General features: G+C 36.4%; 1 protein-coding gene across 3 annotated transcripts in view; it reads left to right on the forward strand.

Annotated features, from left to right (window-relative positions):
• Positions 1-4,934: 4,934 nt before the first annotated feature.
• The window catches only part of ARHGAP19 (Rho GTPase activating protein 19), a 46,897-nt gene continuing 31,816 nt past the window's right edge, over positions 4,935-20,015 (forward strand). For 2 of the 3 annotated variants that reach the window (XM_032491191.1, XM_032491189.1), the window contains exon 1: positions 4,935-5,009. In XM_032491191.1, the coding sequence (XP_032347082.1) occupies positions 4,954-5,009 (56 nt within the window). In that variant the 5' untranslated portion in view covers positions 4,935-4,953. Of the gene's footprint in view, positions 5,010-17,779; positions 17,949-20,015 lie in introns of those variants that run through there. The other variant, XM_032491190.1, reaches the window with a different exon arrangement.

Below are 20,015 nucleotides of genomic sequence, written 5' to 3' on the forward strand. Positions count from 1 at the left end.
AGAGGACAGAGAGGTAGGGGAAGCCTTGAGGCCTTTCATGACCTTCACCCTACTTCCTGTTAGCTATAGACACTTTATGTGCAAACTTTCTCTCTACATCAAAACAACCTTCATGAGAATAGCTTATAGTTGAGGAAAAGAGGATCCCTCTAGGGGATCCTTCAGCTCACATGACAGTGGAGGTAACACCCAGCACGAGTTCATCATGTCCTGGCCCATTTCTGAACATCATGTATATGTTACTACTTTGACACTACCATCAGCACTTGGGGCCCCTGACCTGAGGTCTGGAGTGTTTTTGATTAGAGGCCAGAGAGATTCCAACTCAAGATGATTTGGTTGGTTTGCAAGCCTTCCAACTCACCCTGCAAGACTGAGGACCACTGCCGTCTCCCTCAGACCTGGCCCCAGCCAATCAGACATGGCTGCTTGCAGTACATACTCCAGGCTTTTAGCAAGTTTGATCCTTATGTCTGCTGCAGCCCAGACAGCCTGGCCCCCTTGCTGCCCAGATACAGTTTGAACTTTCTGAGAGCAGGATTCAGTGCCTGACATATGGTGAATCCCAATCACAAATGCTCTGAGACTGACGTGCCTCTGGTCCTCCTCTCTGCCAGCCTCTTGCAGGTGACCTGCAGTTTCCCAGCTTGTTCTCCCAGGTGGGGAAAATGACCCCCAGAAATTTTACCCTGGGGTTCTGGCCCTGAACTCAGTCGCTTTTAGCTGCACAGGATTTGTCCCTCTTCCCTTCACCTCATGGAGTTCTCTCCCCCACTCTCCGGCCCTGTGGCCAAACTTGAAGAGAATTCCACAGCAAAGCTGGACAGTTTTCTTTTCATTTTTCAGCATGTGGAATCGTGTGGATGTTGGTCTTTAGAGTGTCTGAAGGAGGCTGAAGGGTTAAGTTTTGCCCCAGCCCAGAGTAACGAGGTGCCTCAGGAGGCGAAAAATTGGGAATGATTTGTTGCACACATTTATCCTTTGTTTCCATTTTGTGGGTAATTCCCTACTGGGAGAGCTTTTGGGAGACAGAGCTCTCCCCCAGGCAGAGGGTAGAGGCAAGAGACCTAGGCCCAGCCAGATGTTTACCTCATGACTCTGCCTCTTTAGGGGGTGACACAGAGACCCAAGGACAAGTGGGAAATCAGCGGAGGTGGTGACTGTGCTGAGAGTCAGCTGGCACTAAATGATGTGATCTTGGCTGGAGTTCTGGCCCCCTTCTTTCTTGCCAGTTGTTCAACCTAGTATCCTTCCAACAAATCCAGTTTCTGTTATGTTAGCCAGAGTCAGTTTCCAGTGCTTGCAGCCCAGATTGACATAAACCTACGTGTACACCTGGATGGAATGGTTTAAATAAACTAGGGAGCAGCTGTAACGTGGAATACTATGCAGGAGTTCAAAAGACTAATGGCAGATCTACGTGCACTGACATGGAAAGATCTCCGAGATGCATGTATAAGGATAATATGGACAGCGAGCGTTTCACCATTTATCTAAAAACTAAAATAAAATTTTGTATTTCTCTATGTATGTGTGTGTTACCATTGGAATGAAATGCCACAAGAGAGGGACTTTGTTTTGTTATGCCCTTATCTCTAGGCCTAGAACAGTGCCTCGCACATAGTAGGCATTCAATAAATACTTGTCAAGTAAATGTATTGTATAGAAAAAGATCTGGATGGACACATATCAAACAGAAAATAGTGGTTTCTTAGAGGAGGGACTAGAATGCAGGGGTAGCCAACAAGGGAGATTTTATCTGTATTATCTGAATTTTTTAAACAAGGAAAATATCTTTATGTATTATTTGTGTAGTTAAGCAGTATAAAAAGAAAAGAGCTAAATATTAACAGCTGATGAGAAAGCCATTAAAATGCTAATTTCAAAGACTTTATTGTAATGAATACAAGGTAGCTAGCAAAGAAAGGGGGAAAGAATGGGTAATCCAGGTAAATACATGATATTTTGGCGGGGTTCTTGGCCCTTTTGACAAGAGAATAAATCATTAAATTTTTAGTCTTTTTTCTTTTTCTTTTATTTTTGGTGGAGAGGTAATTAAGTTTACTTATTGAGGAGGTACTGGAGATTGAACCCAGGACCTCATGCATGCCAAGCATGGGCTCTACCACTTGATCTATGCTTTCCCCCGAGTCTATTTTCTTTTTCTAATATTCAAAAAGCACCTTCACCTCATACAGGCTCAATCCTGATGCAAGGCTTAGAAATGCTTGTTGTGCACATGATATTTTTATATTTTAATTGAGGCATCAAAATGTCCTGCTTTAATTCAAGCAAAGGGCACAGCAAGAACAAAAGTGGAAAACAGAAAGATGCATATGGGGATCCCAAGTCTCTTTCATTGTTGGAGGGTGGGGTTAGAGGTGGGGGTGGAGAGGATGATGTTGGGGGAGGGTCATGGGCCCCCCTTCTCTTTCTCTTCTGTCTTGTTCCTTCTTCTACTTGCCCCCTAAATTTCCTCTCCCCCCCGCCCCCTTTATTGAGGGTAGGGCCCAGAAACACAGAGATGATTAGAAGAGCACATCTGCTCCCAGGGCTCCAAGTCTGTCGGGATAGGTAGATGGATATGCGTCACATTTGTGGCAGACACAAGTCCATGCCTCTGCTCTTAAACCACCCTTTAGAGCCATGGCCTTCTTCCCTTCTCCATCCTTCTGAATTCTTAGGAGTCTGTTCTCTACTTTGATATTCAGTCCTCCGTAATTCTAAACTGTCTTCTGTTGTATGTGACTTATATGTGTTCCCTGAGTCTACTGTAAACTCCTTGAGGGCTGGGGCCACTTTTCTGTGACCTTTTGTTCAGCCAGGCTGTTGGAAACAAGACGACTTTCTGAACTTTCATGAATTCCTGCTGTACAGCTGTGCTTATCGTCACGCTGACAATCAATAACTAGACGGAGTAAGGATGATTTCAGGGAAGCCATGACATCCTTGCAGAAACAGGGTGTGCAGGCTTGTCAGCTGGGGTATACTTTTACAGCACTCAGCAATGATGCTGGCTTCTAATCAAAAGTCACAGCAGAACAGTTGGTTTTGAGGAGAACCACTCCCCTCTCTAGGGTAACTGATTAAATTGTAACTACAAGTGCAATGTATGGCCCTTATCACAGAGCAGTGGAGATAGAAGTGTTATCTGAGAAGGAGTTTAGCATTCTTAATATTCATCATATCACCTCTAGTCTTAGTGTGTGCCAGACAGTGTGCTGTTAAGCAGCTTTTCAGAGATGATCTCATTTAATCTTTACAATACCTCTCTGAGAATTATTATTGTCCTCATTTTACAGAAAAGGAAATAGAATCAGAAAGTTAAGTATCTAGGTCCTGGGATCACACAGCTAGAAGTGATAGAACCAGGTTTTCAACCTAGGGTAACTCCAGAGTCCATGCTCTTAACTACCCTATCTACTGTACTGTATCTCCCCAAACATTAAGGGCTTTGTGTGAAAAAAAGTCATCAAAACAGATGAACCAGAAATATAGTTGTATGGTATTTTTCTTAGTCACAGTGATAAATTTTGAACATCTGGGTGTCATGGGGTGTTTGTTGAATTTTGCATTTCTTTTCATGTATTTGCACAGTAAAGACAATTTGTTAATCATAAAACTAAATGCAATGTTTTAGACAGTTTTATCAAAATTTCAATATAAATTCATCAATGGAAACAACCTATTAGAACATGTAATTCAATTTTTTGATTTGGGTACTGTAGTCTGAGAATTTACTTAACCATTTGCTCAAAAAATATTTATTGAAAGGCCACGATGTGCTAGATGCTATGGGGAGCAAAATGTAGCCTCTACCTATGTGTGGCAGGAAGTCCAGTTGGGAACCCCCGTATGAAACAAATGGTCACACCAACTATCTAGTTATAAGGAACGAAGAAAGAGTCCAGAGTTCTATATGAAAGTTTAGTAGGGGGAACAGATTTATACAGTGGGGACCATGAAAGTCATCTGAACCAGTGATTTTTAAACTGAAATGTGAAAGATAATAAAGTGAAAAATGGGCCAGCAGGATAAAGCAACACAGCAAAGACTCTGAGGCAGGGAAGAGTTTGAGAAACCGAAATATAAGTGGGCAGAGCTTAGTGAGAGAGAAGGAGAATGCTGGGAGAACCTCAGGTGAAAGGATGTCAGAAGGAACAACAGAAAAAATTTCCCTAGAAAAATCCAGCGGAGAAAAACTATACAGAGAAAAAAATTAATGCTTTAAGTTTACAACGTTCTCACATCTGTTGCCTCAGTTAATCCTCACCAGAAACCCGTGAGGCGGGGAGGGCAAGCATAATTAAGGTTATTTCTCCCACTGAGGATTAAAGCTCAGCCGGGGACAAAATTATGCAGGTTTTGATTTCGTGATTCAGATCAGAGAGGCAGACTCTGTGGGTTCTCTGGGAAGCCGGAAGGGAGCGGGTGGAATTGAAGAAATGACCCACCCATATGCTGTCTGAAAAAGGCAGTCTGTGAACTAAGTTTAACAATAAGTTCTTGGCTGCCACTCTTCTAGGTATCCCTGTGACAGGACAGAAAACGAATCTGGCATTTTAGATAGTGATACTTAAAGTCACTTCCAAATTCGAAAGTCCTGTAATTCTGAGACTTATACATCAGGATGAAATTTGAGCGTAGGCTGGGGATTTTTGACTTGAACCTAAAAGTGAGTGGACTCCAAAGGGTTAATCAAAATTAGAAACTACAACTCCTGACAGGCCTCGGGGCCAGGGCTTTTTTCTCCGCCTCTTTCTTTTCCGCCGCGACTGGGGGCAACCAATAACGGTTAGTTATTTGAATAAACCAATAATATAACGAAGCTTTTCAGGCTAAGGAGGGGCAGTCAAATATCCAATCGCATAAAAGAGGGGGAAACACCTTAGCCAATCCAAAGGCGTGGGGGCGGGGCCGGTGGGGGGCGGGGAAAGAAGTTTGCTGACTAAGATGGCGACGGAGGAGCAGAGTGAAGGGGAGGTGCCAGCCTACGAATCTGGCCGGAGGTGAGCCGAGTTCTTCGTCCAGCTGCCTAGGAAACGAGGCCGTGGGCTGGCCGTATTGACGCCTTTCCTTTGGGACACGCTGACCCAGCGGGGCCGGGCTTTGTTCCTTTCTCCCACGGCGTTTCTCGCCTTCGTGCCTTCTGGGGCTGAGGCGCAGTGGTCCTGCTCCGACTCCCGCTTGGTCCCGGTGATTGCTGTGGGAGGTCCACCCGCAGCGTTGGCTGCAAACTGACCAGTTGGTGGTGGTAGCTCTGCCTGCCTTTGCGCTGAGACTCATCTTGATGGTGAGGAAACTGGCCCAGAGCTGTTCAGTGATTCCTCAGTGTCTCACAGCGCTAGAGAACGCTGTCAGTACTTTTCAATCTCTTCCGAGGCAGTTTATATAGTTAAGTCGGAGCACGATTTGAGTGTCAAAAATGGGTTTGAGTCCTTGGACCAGTTAAAACAAAAAAAAAAATCTTATTGTGGCAACATCACTTAACATGAGATCTACCCTGTTGGAAAATTTGTAAAGAGTACAGTAAGTATTGTTGACTATAGGTACAATGCTGTACAGCACATCTCAAGAGCTTTTATCTTGTTTAACTGAAACTTTTTGCCTGTTAATTAGTAACTCCCCATTCCTCTCCCAGCCGCTGGCAACCCTCATTCCACTCTTTAATTCTGAATTGGACTACTTTAGATATCTCATGTAAGTAGATACCTCATATAAGTGGAGTCATTTGTCTTTCTGTAACTGGCTTATTTCACTTAGCATAATGTCCTCAAGGTTCATCCATGTTTTCACATATTGCAGAATTTTCTTCTTTTTTAAAGGCAAGTACTATTCCGTTCTATATATACACCACATTTTACTTATCTGTTGTTATGTCCATGGACATTTAGGTTGTTTCCACATCTTGGCTATTGTTAATTGTGCCTCAGTGAACATGAGTGCTAATAATTCTTTGAGATCCTGATTTAAATAGCTTTGGATAAATACCCAGAAGTGGGATTGCTGGATCATATGATAGTTCTATTTTTAATTTTTTGAGGAACCTACATATTATTTGCTATAGCACTGCAGTTTGCTTTCCTACCAGCCATATACAAAGATTCCAATTTCTCCACATCCTTAGTAACACTTGCCTTTTGTTTTTGTTTTATAATAGCCATCATGACAGGTGTATTGAGATAACCATTGTGATTAGGAGCAAGACAAGGATGCCCATTCTTGCCTCTTCTGTTCAACATAGTATTGAAAGTCCTAGCCAGAGCAGTGAGGCAAGAAAAAGAAATTTAAAAAGGGATCTAAATCGAAAAGTGAAAAGTAAAATTATCCCTGTTTGCAAATGACATGATTTCGTATATATAAAACTCTTAAGACCACCACCACCAAAAAAACCCTGTTAGAGCTAATAAGCAAGTTTAGTAAAAGTTGCAGGATAGAAAATCTACATACAAAAATCAGTTGTGTTTCGATACACTAAGAATGAACTATCTGGAAACGAAATTAAGAAAAGAATCCTATTTGCAGTAGCACCAAAAAGAATACAATACTTGGGCCAATTTTTAAACCTCTCTCAGTTTCACTTTCTTCATCTGTAAATGGACATAATGATGTCTGTTCCAGAGAATGTCAAGATTAAATCAGACAGTCCTTTTAAGCTCTTTGCACTGAGCCTAGTAGATAATAACCACTCCAAACATAATAGATTTTCTTTTTCCTAGTCGAATAACTAAAGAACAGATCAGAAGGATCTGTGGTTAAAGAAATCATCACTTTATTTCTACAGAGTGTTTTCTCCTAAGCATGCACACTGAAATTTAGCTTTTCTTGGAAAGAATTTTCAGGTGTTCTTACCCTAGCTTTAAGACTTTAGTTGTCTTAATTGAGTAAATACATGCTAGAATTCAGTAGTGTGAGCTTGTTTACATTGCCCCAGTGTAAATTAGTAAAACACTTTGGTTTGGTGTCTGTTGGTGCCGTTTGTACTGAATAGATTCCAAGTCTTGGGAAATTGGGTTTCTGAGTGGGCACTGGATTCCTTCCTTAGCAGAGTTGGGGGTAGTGGAATGTGTTATTTAATATTTTATAGGGAAGAGTTTTCCACTCTTGGAGCTGCCTATAAATGGTTGATTGTTTTTGCCTGGAAAAGGGGCAAAGGGGATCGATAAGTTTGATTAGATCATCCCTCAGCCTGCTCTAAAATTGTGAATTGTGATGAAAATCTGAAGACAAAATACCATTCTGTAGTGGAATAGTTTGAATTTCTTCAAAGGATGTTGATGATTGGAATTTGGATTTTGGGTGATAGTATTGGTTACATGATCAATAGGTATTCAGAGAATCTTATCTGAACCTGAAACTGTTCATATAGTAGAAGATAAGTTGGGTTTTGTAAAGCTTTTTGAGGGTAGGACATGTATATTTTTATTACATGTTCCCAATGATTAGCTTTGTGTAGTTGGTCAATAATGAATGAATAATGATTTTTGTCATTTTTAAGACATAAAATATTACCTCGTGGTGATAAATACCAAGCAAATTATTTTTTGCTCTGCACATATTAACCTTTCTAATGTTCCATTGGTGGTGTAGCCCCTTGTATTCCATAAAGATGAAAGAATTGCCTGATTTGCACAGATCAATACATATTTGTGTTGAACGGAGAATATGGGATCATCTGTTTAGTAGAACTCTCTAGCTTTCTTTTCTATTTCTTCATTATTATTTTAAACCTGTGCCTAATAATAAGGGGAATTTACAAATAGAGGCTATTCACTCTACCAATTAAGTAGTATAAAAATAATAGAGACTCTCAAGGGCCAAAGAGAGAAAAAGCTAAAGCAGGAAAGGGAATATAGCCACCTCCCCACATAATTGGCAGTAGGGAAATACAGCTCAGTTATTTTTTGAGTTGACAAGAGACATAAAAAGAAAGTACTACCTATTATTAGATGAAGAGAGGAAATTGATAACAGAGAGTCACAAGCTTTCTAACCTCAATGTTCACTGGAAAAAAACCCACTGGGAACCAGAAAAAGCCAGTGGGAACATATAGGGGTGGAGAAAGGGAAAGCAAGCCATGAAAGTGGCAGCACTTGTGAAAAGTTGTTGACAGCTAGTATGCCAGCAGTGGCTAAGTTTTGGGGCCCAAGCCTGCTGCTGGAACTTAGGAATAGCAGGAAGCTTAGGAACAGACTTCGGGATACCTTTGTTGTTGTTGTTGTTGTTGTTATGTACAGTTTTATTGCCAGTATATGCACAACTGTAAGCATAGAACTACAAATACACACTGTAATTAACAGTAGGAAACGAAATTGTTACAGGTAAAGGTGCGGGTATAGAGAAACTATTTTCCTGCTACTAAGAACAGAAACAAAGGAAGGTAAAAGTGTATGACAAATCATCCATTCAGTACTCTTGTCTTAAATTCTTTACATACATTTCTACACTTTTCTCAATTAAAGTACAGGTAACTCTGTAACAATAGCAGATTGCTTCCTTAATAGCTATTTGCCTTTCCAGTCAAATTCACTTTATGTTAGAATTAAAAAAAAAAGTCAAGATGTGAAATCATTAGTATCTTGATTCCAAATTATCTAATTTGCCTTTCACCAAAACTGGTAATTTTTGGAATCACATCCCATTGTGGAAGCGTTTTTGGAGGGTAAGGTGCCCAAAGATGGGGAAAGTGTCCTGTATCCTGCTGATTTACATACAGCAGAGACTTCCTGAAGCCTTTTTTGTTGTATTGTTCTTTCTCTTACAAAACAGCAGTGTGGCCCTTCAAGAAAAGTGATAGATGGAACCTGTTGATCTTGGGAAGAATTGTCTGTTCTCACTTGCATGAGCTGAGAATATCGGTATTGAAAATCACAAATCTCAAACAATGTCCTAGGCATCTGCTTCTTGCTCTCTTAGGTCTGATCTCTATATTTGTTTTATAAGAAGGCAGATTCTTCACAAAAGGTGGCAGTACGGGACCACCAACAGCTTCAATCTTACATTCCATTGGTTTAGCAGTCTTAGCATCTAGCAAGAGTCTTGGAATTGAGTCTTTTTGTCCTGGTTTGACTTGCGGGCCTTTGCCTGAATCAGTCAGTATAGACTGTTTTGATGAGATAAGTTTGGGTCATGTGCTCACACGTGGTGTCCAGGAATAGGGTTAGCCCACCAAACCACATAGATTGAAAGATCGGGAGAGGTTATTGCCCAAAGAAAATAGGGGAAAACAGATGTTGGGATAGCTCAAACAACAGGTGGCCACTGCACCCGTCTTCATAACCCCTGTACACCCCTCTTTGTTTAAGATTGTGTTTTGAAAAGGGCTTGCCAGTAATGTATGGAGAAAGCATTTTATGTTTCTTAAAAAACAAGCAAAAAAAAAAACCAAACGAAAAAGCCCCTTATTTAAGTACTTAAGTATTTAAGTATCTTTCCCGCCCTCCCCACCTCCCGCCACTGTCAAACCCTGCTCATCTTTAAGACCTACCTCAAATCTCAACTCTTGTATAAGGTTAAAAGTTTCTCTCCTACCTTTGAATTCTTAGAGCTTTCATTGTCTGTACCATGCATTTGGCAGTTAATGATCTTGTATCATCTTTGTGTTATGGTCTTTAGCTACTACTTAAAAGTCTTGTAGGAAAACCATTGTTCTTTTCTGTAATTAACTACAAAATTGTAATGACAGGGTAAAAAGAACAATTTTGTCAGAAGCTCACAAGTTTTTGATCTACCTTATAAATTATTCAAATATGGAGTGGGTTAATTAATGACAGTACATTTTTTAATGGGAAATGTGTTAGTATCAAACTATAACACTGTATAAAGCCATAGCTTTTAAAATAATTAGATAAAAATATAATAAATAACAATATCAGATTTGAAATTAAATGCAGGTGATTCATCAAGCTGAACTATTACCTGAGAGCTAGACACCAGTTTTTTGTTGTTGCAAGAATGAAATAGCTAGAATCACAAAAAAATTCAGTCTTCTGCCAGCTGAGTTTAGTTATGCTGTAGTATTTATTAACCTTTAAGCTTTTGAAAAATTAATATCTAATTAACATATTGTTTATACTCACAAGCATGAAAATGAGACGTTTTCTTTAAAGGCATACAGATTAGGCATATAAATTTAAGTTTGGGCCTTATTTCTTTTGCTTACTGACCAGAGTATATTACATAGCATAAAACTAACTTCTTTAGGCTCAGTAAGAATACAAAATACAATAGTGATCTGAGCCAATCTATAATGGATGAACTTTCCCCTCTTCAGCAGAAAATATTGTCCATCATACCATACAAAGCTACAGCCACTTAAAAATGTTCCTGATTATGTATAATCCCAATTTTCTTATTTTGTTCTGTTCATTTTTCATCATAGAAAATTAAAATGATTTGATTGGTCTTCGTCCAAGTTTCTGAAATGTGTTATAATAAAGAAGTAAAACATTCCCCCTCCCTCTAGGCTCTTGCCTCTTCAACTCCGTATCCTCTCCCTCTTCCCCCTTTCCCCTCCCTACTGTCCCACTTACACAATCTGCCTTTCAAGACTCATATACTCACTAGTTCTTTCTTAGATACATCCCCACCATGTTTTTATCGCCCCTCACTCCTGTAGTCTCAAACTTTTGCCTCCTTTATACTTGTTAATTCACTTTGGTTTCCCTTGGGCCCTTACAAAAAAAATAAAATAAAAAAAAGAAATAAAACATTATTTGACATGCTTTAAAATTACGTCATCTTATTAGAGATAAAGGTGTCTCAGCTGGGTTCTATCAGTGTTAATGAAAAGAGAAAAAATATTCATGAATGAAATATGGAAACCACATAGTTCTTAATATTAAATTTGTAATTGCCTGCCACTTATGACACCTACAATTGCTATATGTGTTTTAATTATATGTTTGGGGAGGGGGCAATCTTATTAATTTTGAAACTGTAACTAAAGAATGACATTGGGATTATATAATGAAGTTTTTCACTTGTTTTATTTTTATGCTAAGCACAATTACAAAGATAAAATCAAGTGAGTAAAAACAATGAAACTAAAGAAAAACTCACCAAATATCAAGAAACTAAGAATTAGGGAATTCTTAATTCCCTTGAAACCAAGAAAGTGCACAGCAATATTATTTAGTAACATGCTTGACGTTATCATCAAATACTTTCTGCTCTCTAGGAAAGTCCTTTATACTTTAATCAGAGATCACTACATACATAAGTCCTTTGAAATATGGCTAGATTTTATATGCTTAAGTCTATTTATCATTTTAAAGTTTTCCAAATTTTGGAATCTCTGTAATCCCTCCATTGGTTGCAATAAGAATTCCTTCACTCAAGTCACAAGGTCTACTTTCTTTTTTCTTTTGGTAAGGTAATTTTATGGCAGGTGTCCGTGTGACTAAGCTCTCCTTAATTAGATCTACTGTTCAATCTGCTTCATTTGTTAGGATGACCCTAAGCAAGAGATCATTTTTCAACTCATGTTTTTCATCAAATAAACATGGCTTTTAAGTATTAAAAATAAGTCCACCAATGAGAGACATATACTTGCATCATTGTGTTAAATTTTCACTGAAAATTTGAATCTAGGGTTTGTGTATTAAGATTGTACAAAGGATAAAGCCTAAATTTTATTAAGGCATAAAATATTTTAACCAACATGATAGAATGTTTTTAGGTGTTAAGAAATAAAAGTATTGAAAAGGAACTGGAATATTTAAATTTTTAAAAATTTCATTTCAAAAGTATTATATACTTCATGCACCATAAAATCTCATATATCAGAATCCATCTTTTCAATATCACATCATCTTAACATTTGGTGTCATTCAGAGTGCTGAGTGGGAAGGCATATTGTGTTTCCCCAAAGAAGTGGTTGCTTAAGATTTGCTATAGTGAAAAAAGTCTCATAATCACTTCTAGTTTCAAAGGGGTTTTAGCAAATGCCCAAAGATCTCTTTAAAATAATGGCACTCAAGGGTTAGCATGTATGTGCAAATGCAATAAGACAAAAATTGTTTGCAACCTAATTTTAAAAGATATCTCATCAGTCCTAACTTTAAAAGATATCTCATCAGTCCTCATCAATGTGCTAATTGTACCTGTAATTGACCACTTGTATTTTTGAAAATTGAGGTAGTGGGGAAAAAAGTAGCATTTTATAGTTTTAGTTAATTTTAAGCTTCTGGAGGCCAAAGACTTATTTAATTTCCTATTCCTGAACCTTACCTCTTCTTAAAATTACAGTGCACTCAGTAGATCACGGTTAGTTTGAATTTAACTGACACATGAGTGACTCTGATTTCTTGTTTGGCTGCCATGTGCCTCAGAAAAGCAGTTCACCCCCTCATGCTAGTTGATGAAGAGACTTATGATTAGATTTACAGAATATTTGCTAAGCTATAAAAGCTCTTTTCTTAAGAATTTTCAATATGTGAAGTTGTATATATATGAATAAGTCATATGTCAGAGCAAAAGCATTAGCTGTCTCTTGGATGGTCTCACTCTGGACTTTGGAACAAGTGGATTTAGAAGTAGTCTTTTGGAACCTAATCTGATCATACTATGTATGTATTTTAATTGACTGAGGCTCATGGCGTGGCGTTTAAAGTCTGTAGGAGAAGTCTCCTGAAGCTTTAATTATACTTTTTTGAGGGGTAAACAACTTTTAGATAATAAGGGAGACACTATCGTCAGTGAAGCATCCTCTAGAATTTTCTCCAGATAAATAGGGAATTTTGATGTTACTTTTCTAATACAAATAAACTTTCTTGAAATTGTACACCAGCCTTGGGTGGGGGGAAGTAGGGGAGGCGACAGCAACAGAATTAATACCAATTCTTGTGGCACCCAAAAGGATAAAAGTTGACAAGTGAAATATATGTTAATAAACTTGTGTTGCGTTATTAATACTTTGAATAAGAATAATTAGCCTCTTGACTAAGAACTTTCCATTGTCATTCCATAGGGCAAAATCTTAGGTCAGGTTTCCAGAATGTTTAGGTTAAGAGAGTAAACAATCAGAAATTCCTTCATCTGACCATTTAATTCAGATGAGGTTTGTCTAGTAGTCTGAAATTAATTCAAGGTGGAATCAAATATAGGGGCCAAATATATTTTTGCAGACTATTGGAGTCTAAATTAGAGATAAGAGATCCATATTACAAAACCTTGGACAGCTGCTCATAAGGGCAGACCTTCAAATGTAAGTGTCTCAAAATTTTTGTCTAAGAAATTGGATATTATTCCCTGAAATATTGTGCTACTACCTATTAACTTTGAACTGTTTCTGTCATAAAAAACCTGCCAGCTTGGGCACATGGGGCCTGCTTTCTCCTTTCTCTTTACGCACAACTTTCATGATACCAGTTTAAATTTGGCACGTAGAAAAAGGGAAGAGTAATAGCCTCTTGTTTAATACTTGTATGTATTCATATCTAACAGCTCTCTAATAAAGTGAGACATTTAAAACCATGTTTCAGAGCCAAAGGGTTGAAAAAGTAGTAAGTGAGTACATGCTTCTCTCAGGGTAGTAAGTCAGGTTTAGACAACTTTAAATATAGCTCATATTTTGATAGATGTTGCCAAGATTGTGGTTCTTGGAGAACAAATCAAGTTAAGCAATTCACTAGGGAGGAAACATTTAGTTTTGTGGGTATGTAGTTTTGACAGTAGTCAGCCAAAAGTTACATCTGCAGGATACAGGGTTTTTCTTTCCCTATTGCCTTGAATTTTGCAGATTCATGGATTCAAGATGCCTCAAAAGCACTTGCATTTCATTTTTCTGTAATTGATTTTTTAACTGTGGATTTTGTTTCCAGTCCTTTCACTAAGTGTATCACCTTACATGTAGACTTCCATCTAGTGGTAAAAGTAAAAATTACAGACTATAGGTAATAAATATCCTTTTTGAGGGGTAGGTCTTGCCTCTCTCATTCTTTGGGATAGTTACCTAGTATATACATTTAAATACTGGAGTCCCTGCTATCTCTGTATGCCTGTATACATAACTACTAATTCTCCTGGTTCTGGCCATCTGTGCAAAAACCTTTATGATGAGAAAATGAACCTTTAAATATACACTGTACTTTGATTTTCTGTGATATTTACATCAAGGTTTAGGTCAAAACTACTTGGTTTCTTAAAAATATTTATCATGAAAGATGTTGGTTATGTATACAAGTATGTAGAATAATATAATAAATACTCTTTCTGTCACCCAGCTTCAACAAATCTTAACATTTGCCATGTTTACTTCAAATGAATCATTTGCTTTTCCACATAATTTAATAATTTATCACAAAATCATTGCTAGCACCCTAGAAACTCCCCTTATGCCTCCTCATAATCACTAACCCCCAAAGGTAACCATTATCTCGAATGGTAAACACATCTTTGCTGCTTCTCTTTGCAATTTTGCTACTTAAGCAGGTACAGATCTTCCTCCATTTACCATGTTACATTCTGATAAACCCATTGTAAATTGAAAATATTGTAAGTTGAAAATGCATTTAATACACCTAACCTGCTAAACATAATAGTTTAGCCTAGCCTACCTTAAATTTACTCAGACCACTTCATTAGCCTGTAGTTGGGCAAAATCATTTAACATAAAGCCTATTTTATAATAAAGTGTTGAGTAGCTCATGTAGTTTATTGAATACTGTACTAAAAGTAAAAACAGAATGGTTGTATGGGTATGGAATGGTTGTAAGTACATTGGCTTACCCTCATGATCTTGTGGCTGCCTGGGATTTGTGGCTTATTATTGCTGCCCAGCATCATAAGAGTAGTGTACTGCATATTGCTAGCCCAAGAAAAGATAAAAATTCAAAATTTGAGTTACTCGTTCTACTGAATGCATATTGCTTTCACACCATCATACGGTTGAAAAATCTAAGTTGAACCATTGTAAGTTAGGGACTGTATCTCTAAACACTATATTTTTTGTGTGTTTTTAAAATTTGATATAAATGGCATTATACAGAAAGTAGTTGTCTGTGCGTGTGTTGTGAAAGGCTTCTTTTGCTTAACATTATACGTGAGATTCCTCCATGATGGTGCATATAACTGGAGTTGGTCTATTTTCATTCCTGTAAAATCTGCCATTATATTTGCCACAATTCTTTTAAACCATTCTGCTGGACATTGTGTTTCCAATTTTGACTGCTTATAAATTAATGTTTCAGTGAACATTCTTGTTAGGGATTTTTGGTGCACAAGTGGCTTGCACATGTTAGGCATGTTTTAGAATTGCTGGGTCATAGGATACACTTGTTCAACTTTAGGAGATAAGAGCAACCAATCAGTTTTCCAAAATGGTTGTACAAATTTATAGCCCCACTATTTGTATAAAAGTTACTGTTATTAACCTTGGTATTGTCAATCTCTTTAATTTTAGTCGTTCTGTTGGATAATAGTATGTCATTGTTTTTTAATTTGCAGTGCCTTGATGTTTAACGATAATTGAGTAATTTTTTTGAAATGAGATTTTATTGAAATCTCATGCTTGTTTTTCTATTGGGTTATTTGTTTTTTCTTACTAATTAGGACGAAGTCATCCTATATTCAGGATATGAGCTCTTTTTTTGCTATATATATTGTAGATATATTTTCTCTCTCTGTGGCTATTTTTTCCACTATCTTAATGGTGTCTTGATGAACACAAGTTCTTATTTTAATGAAGTCAAATGTATTGATCCTTTTCTTTATGTTAATATTTTTTATGTTATTTAAAAATTATTTCCTCTGAGTTCAATAATACATTCTTCTATATTACCTTCCAGTAGGCTTATTGTTTTGTTATTTACCTACAGACCTATAATTCACCTGGAATTGACCTGTGTATAGTGTGGGATAGGTGTCAATTTTCACTTTTTCCTCCTATAGATGTCCAAGTGTCCCAGCGCCATTTAGTGAAAAGGTTATTCATTTTGCACTGATTTGCAATGCCACCTTTATCCTGAATTGAGTAAAGAAAGTAGAAGAAAGGAAGTAATAAAGATAAGAGCAGAAATTAATGAAACTAATAAAAATGTAATAGAAGGATTCAGCAAAACCAAAAGCTTGAACCTTGACAAAGCTAATAAAATTGAAAACCTCTAGTGAGATTCATAAATTAAAAAAGAGAGAAAATATAAATTACCAATATTAAGAACAAGGAGGACATCACTATGGAATGCAGATAACATTAAAAAGTTCCAAAGAGGATATTATAAACAAGTTTATGCCAATAAAGTTTGAAAATTTATGTGAGATAGACAAATCCCTAGAAATTTACAACTTACCAAAATTAATATGTGAAGAAACAGAAAATTTGAATAGTTCTGTAAGACAAAATAAATTGAATATATATATATAGTTAAAAATCTTACAAAGAAAACTCTAGGTCCAGATGGCTTCATCAGCCAATTTGATTTTTTTTTTCAGTCACTTTGATTTAAAGAAGAAATATTATCAATCTCAAATAAACTTTTTCAGAAAATAAAAAAATTGGACCAAGAAGAAATATTATCAATCTCAAATAAACTTTTTCAGAAAATAAAAAAATTGGACCAACTCCCCAACTCACTTTATAAGGCCAACACAACCTTGATACAAAACCAAATGAAGACAGTATAAGAAAGGATAATTCCATGATAATCTCACTTATGAACATATGTGACGAAACCTAAACAAAGTATTAGCAAACCAAATTCAGCAATATATAAAAATGATAATACATCATTACAACTTTGGGTTTATTCTAGAAATGCAGTTTTGGTTTAACATTAATCAATGTCATTCACATAAATAAAATAAAGGAGAAAATTCATAGGATTATCAATAGATGCACAGAACATTTTGATAAAGTTAAGCACTGACTCATGATAATAAATAACCCTTAGCAAACTAAGAATAAGAAGATAACACTTTAATCTGATAGTTTATGCCAAAGTGATGGATGGGGAAATATACCATTTTGCAATTTGCTTTACCCTGTTAATTTCTAAAGTTGAGATTCTTTTCATATTTATTAGTCATTTAGGTCCCTTCTATAAATTACTTGGTCATATCCTTTGACTAATTTTCTTTGAGTTTAGTGTATTTTTCTAATTTTTGGCATACTGATAAATTCATATGCATGGCAAATGTTTTTTTCCCCCATTTATGGCCTGTCTTTTATTATTACTTTTAAAGTTTTAAATTTGTTTGTTTGTTTATTTATTTATTATAAATGGGTGGTATGTTCACATGAATCAAAAATCCAGAAAATACAAAAGAACATACAGTAAAAAGTTTCTCTCCCACTCCTGTTGTTTCATCCAGTTCCTCTCTCCAGAGGCATTGTGACTTCATTTTTTAAGAATTTTGTTGATAATGTCATCTGTTAAACAGACATTTAAAATTTTAATATAGTTAAATGTATCAGTCTTTTCTTTGTGGATTGTACTTTTTATGTCTTATTTAAGAAACCTTTCCTCTACCTCATTAATTTATTCTTTTATACTGTTTTCTAAACTTGTTAAAGTTTGGCTTTTCATATTTAGACCTTTATTCTGTCTGGAATTTATTTTTTGTGTATGACGTGAGGTAGGGATCACCTTTCCCTTCATATTATAAAACTGCTTGTCCTTATACTCATATTACGTGATTAGTTGTCTAATACAACTTTCAGTGTGATAGGAGACTACCATTGAGCTTCATCTATGTGTTGGCAAATACAATTAACTGGTCCAGTTTTTTATTTCTGTTTTGTTCCTACTTGTAGATGAGTGCTTAGAGTTCTAATAAGTACTGCATTCAGGCCTCATAATATGCCCTTGTGTCCTCTAACATGTCTGGAATTTGTGTAGGCTGCGATGGGGCAGGGAAAGGAGGGTTTCTTTGTCACAGCAGACAAGGAGAAAGCTTTTTTCCTGTCTCTTCGATTTACCAATGCCTCATCAGAAGCTTTCAGCACTTTTGTAAGAAATTTATTTTATTCTTGAACTTGAGCAAACTTAGGGTTCATTTTAAAATTAGATATGGTAGAATAGGAAGTTGTTTCTGCTTAAAAATATTTTTTTTTTTTTTCAGTCCTTAAGTTCTTGAGCATGTTCATTGATATTCTCAGCTTTATGTTGTGGTACTGTATATTCCGTGGAAAGAGATTGTGTGCTCTGGGGGGTAATTTAAAAACATAACCTACTGTGTTCATCTTTTCCATCTTTTATCTTTCATTTCACTTCTTTTTTAACTGTTTCTCTCTCGTACTTCTTGTCTTACTACATGCTCCACTCGGAAAAGTGAGAGAAGGGAAAAATAGAACTAGGTTAAAGAAGTGGGACAAAACAAGAGTGAATGATTATGGGAAAAGAGGAAAGAAAAAGCAGAAGGGGAAAGGAAACTGAGATTGTTTATTTGTTACTTGTGTGTTAGGACACCTAGGGTATCAGTCTCATATTCCTTGCGAATGGGTAGGGGCAGCCTTGAATTTATTTATTCTGCTACCTATTCTACCTAGGTAGGGAGCAGACCTCATGTAGAAGGGATTCTGTTGAGAAACAATGTACTAGACTTTTGTGCCTCTAGCTCCTTTCTACTTGTGTATTTGATCCAGTTTAGTGCCTGAGGGTCAACTGTGATATGTTTTAGAATCTTAACTGGGTCTTACTCTGGATATTAATAAAATAAAGACCTGGAGGTTATATGTATGTAAGTATGTCTGTCTACTTTAAGAATATAGTGGATGCTATTCATATACATTTTTGTGTTAGAATTAATTTGATCTTAATTCTACTTTTCAGAATTAAAAGGGATATGAAGTCCATAAAATGATAGCTTAGATCTGATAAATTATAAGACTCTTTGGTGCTAACCCATTTCATGATTTTTTGGCTCTCTCAGAGTAATACTTTCTCGTTGGCAGTGATTATAAATAATAGTTGTCTATTGACTTATTTCTTGACTAAGTTGACATTGAAAAAAAAAAGGCTTTGTCAATGGTTTAAGATGAAATTTTGTTAAGTTTTAATTTATATTATAATCATTGTCATCTTTAAATTTATACAAGAAAAATAACCTTAGTGTGTAAAAAGGTTGAGGAGACAGCATTTTAAGTTCTCTTTCTTTAATGACTTTTTGGCTTGAGAATACACATTCATAATTTTAAATTTTTATGTGAATTCTTAATATTATCCTTTTAAAGAAAAGAAGGAATTTAGTAGCCACCAACTGAAGATTTGGGCTGTTGACTAAAATTATATAATAATTTTTCAAGGAAGTAGAGATGAACTTTGAAGTTTACTCATGCCTTGTTTTCATTATATTGTGTTAAAAATGATCTGTGTACTGCTGGCAAATTGTGTTATGGATTAGTTATAAATATAGTATATATTTATAGGTATCATTTTTCCTAGAACAATGCTTTGGTACTTAAGGTGTTATGGAAACTTTTAAGTTGTGATTGTTTTTATTGTGGGAATGTTTGACTCGGGTGAATTTCAACTTTTCCTGACAGATGTGATGACTTGTCCTTTCTGGCTTGTGTTATATTTACTCACTAATTGTATAATAGATGGCTGTTTATATAATAAGGGTTAGAACAAGCCATTAGAGATAATTGATAATGGATACAAACAAGTGGTGATGTGTCTGCTACAAGAGATAGACTAATACATTTCTTACATGTAATATATTAAAAGTAAAAAGGAGTATAGTAGTTAGGCATTAGGAAACAATAGGGAGAAAATATTTCTGAGAGTCAAAGGAACTTTGCCAGAAGTACAGCTCAAGTAATGTAGGAGTGGAAAACCAGCTAAGGTCAGGGGCCAATAGAATGTATCTGCTGAGTGTTACTCAGTGATAGAAGAGTGAAATTGGAAGCAAAATGCAGAATTTTTTCAAATGCCTTACAGAGGAAGAACCTGTATGAACAAAGGCTGGACTTAGACGATGGACAGAGGCATCCAGAATGCAGGATTTTAAAATAAAACCTACTTCTAGACCTGGGCAAGGCTGAATGAATATCTGTTTTATATACCCATAAGTGC

The sequence above is a fragment of the Camelus ferus genome, chromosome 11, assembly GCF_009834535.1.
Source record: "Camelus ferus isolate YT-003-E chromosome 11, BCGSAC_Cfer_1.0, whole genome shotgun sequence".
Classification (NCBI taxonomy): Eukaryota; Metazoa; Chordata; class Mammalia; order Artiodactyla; family Camelidae; genus Camelus; species Camelus ferus.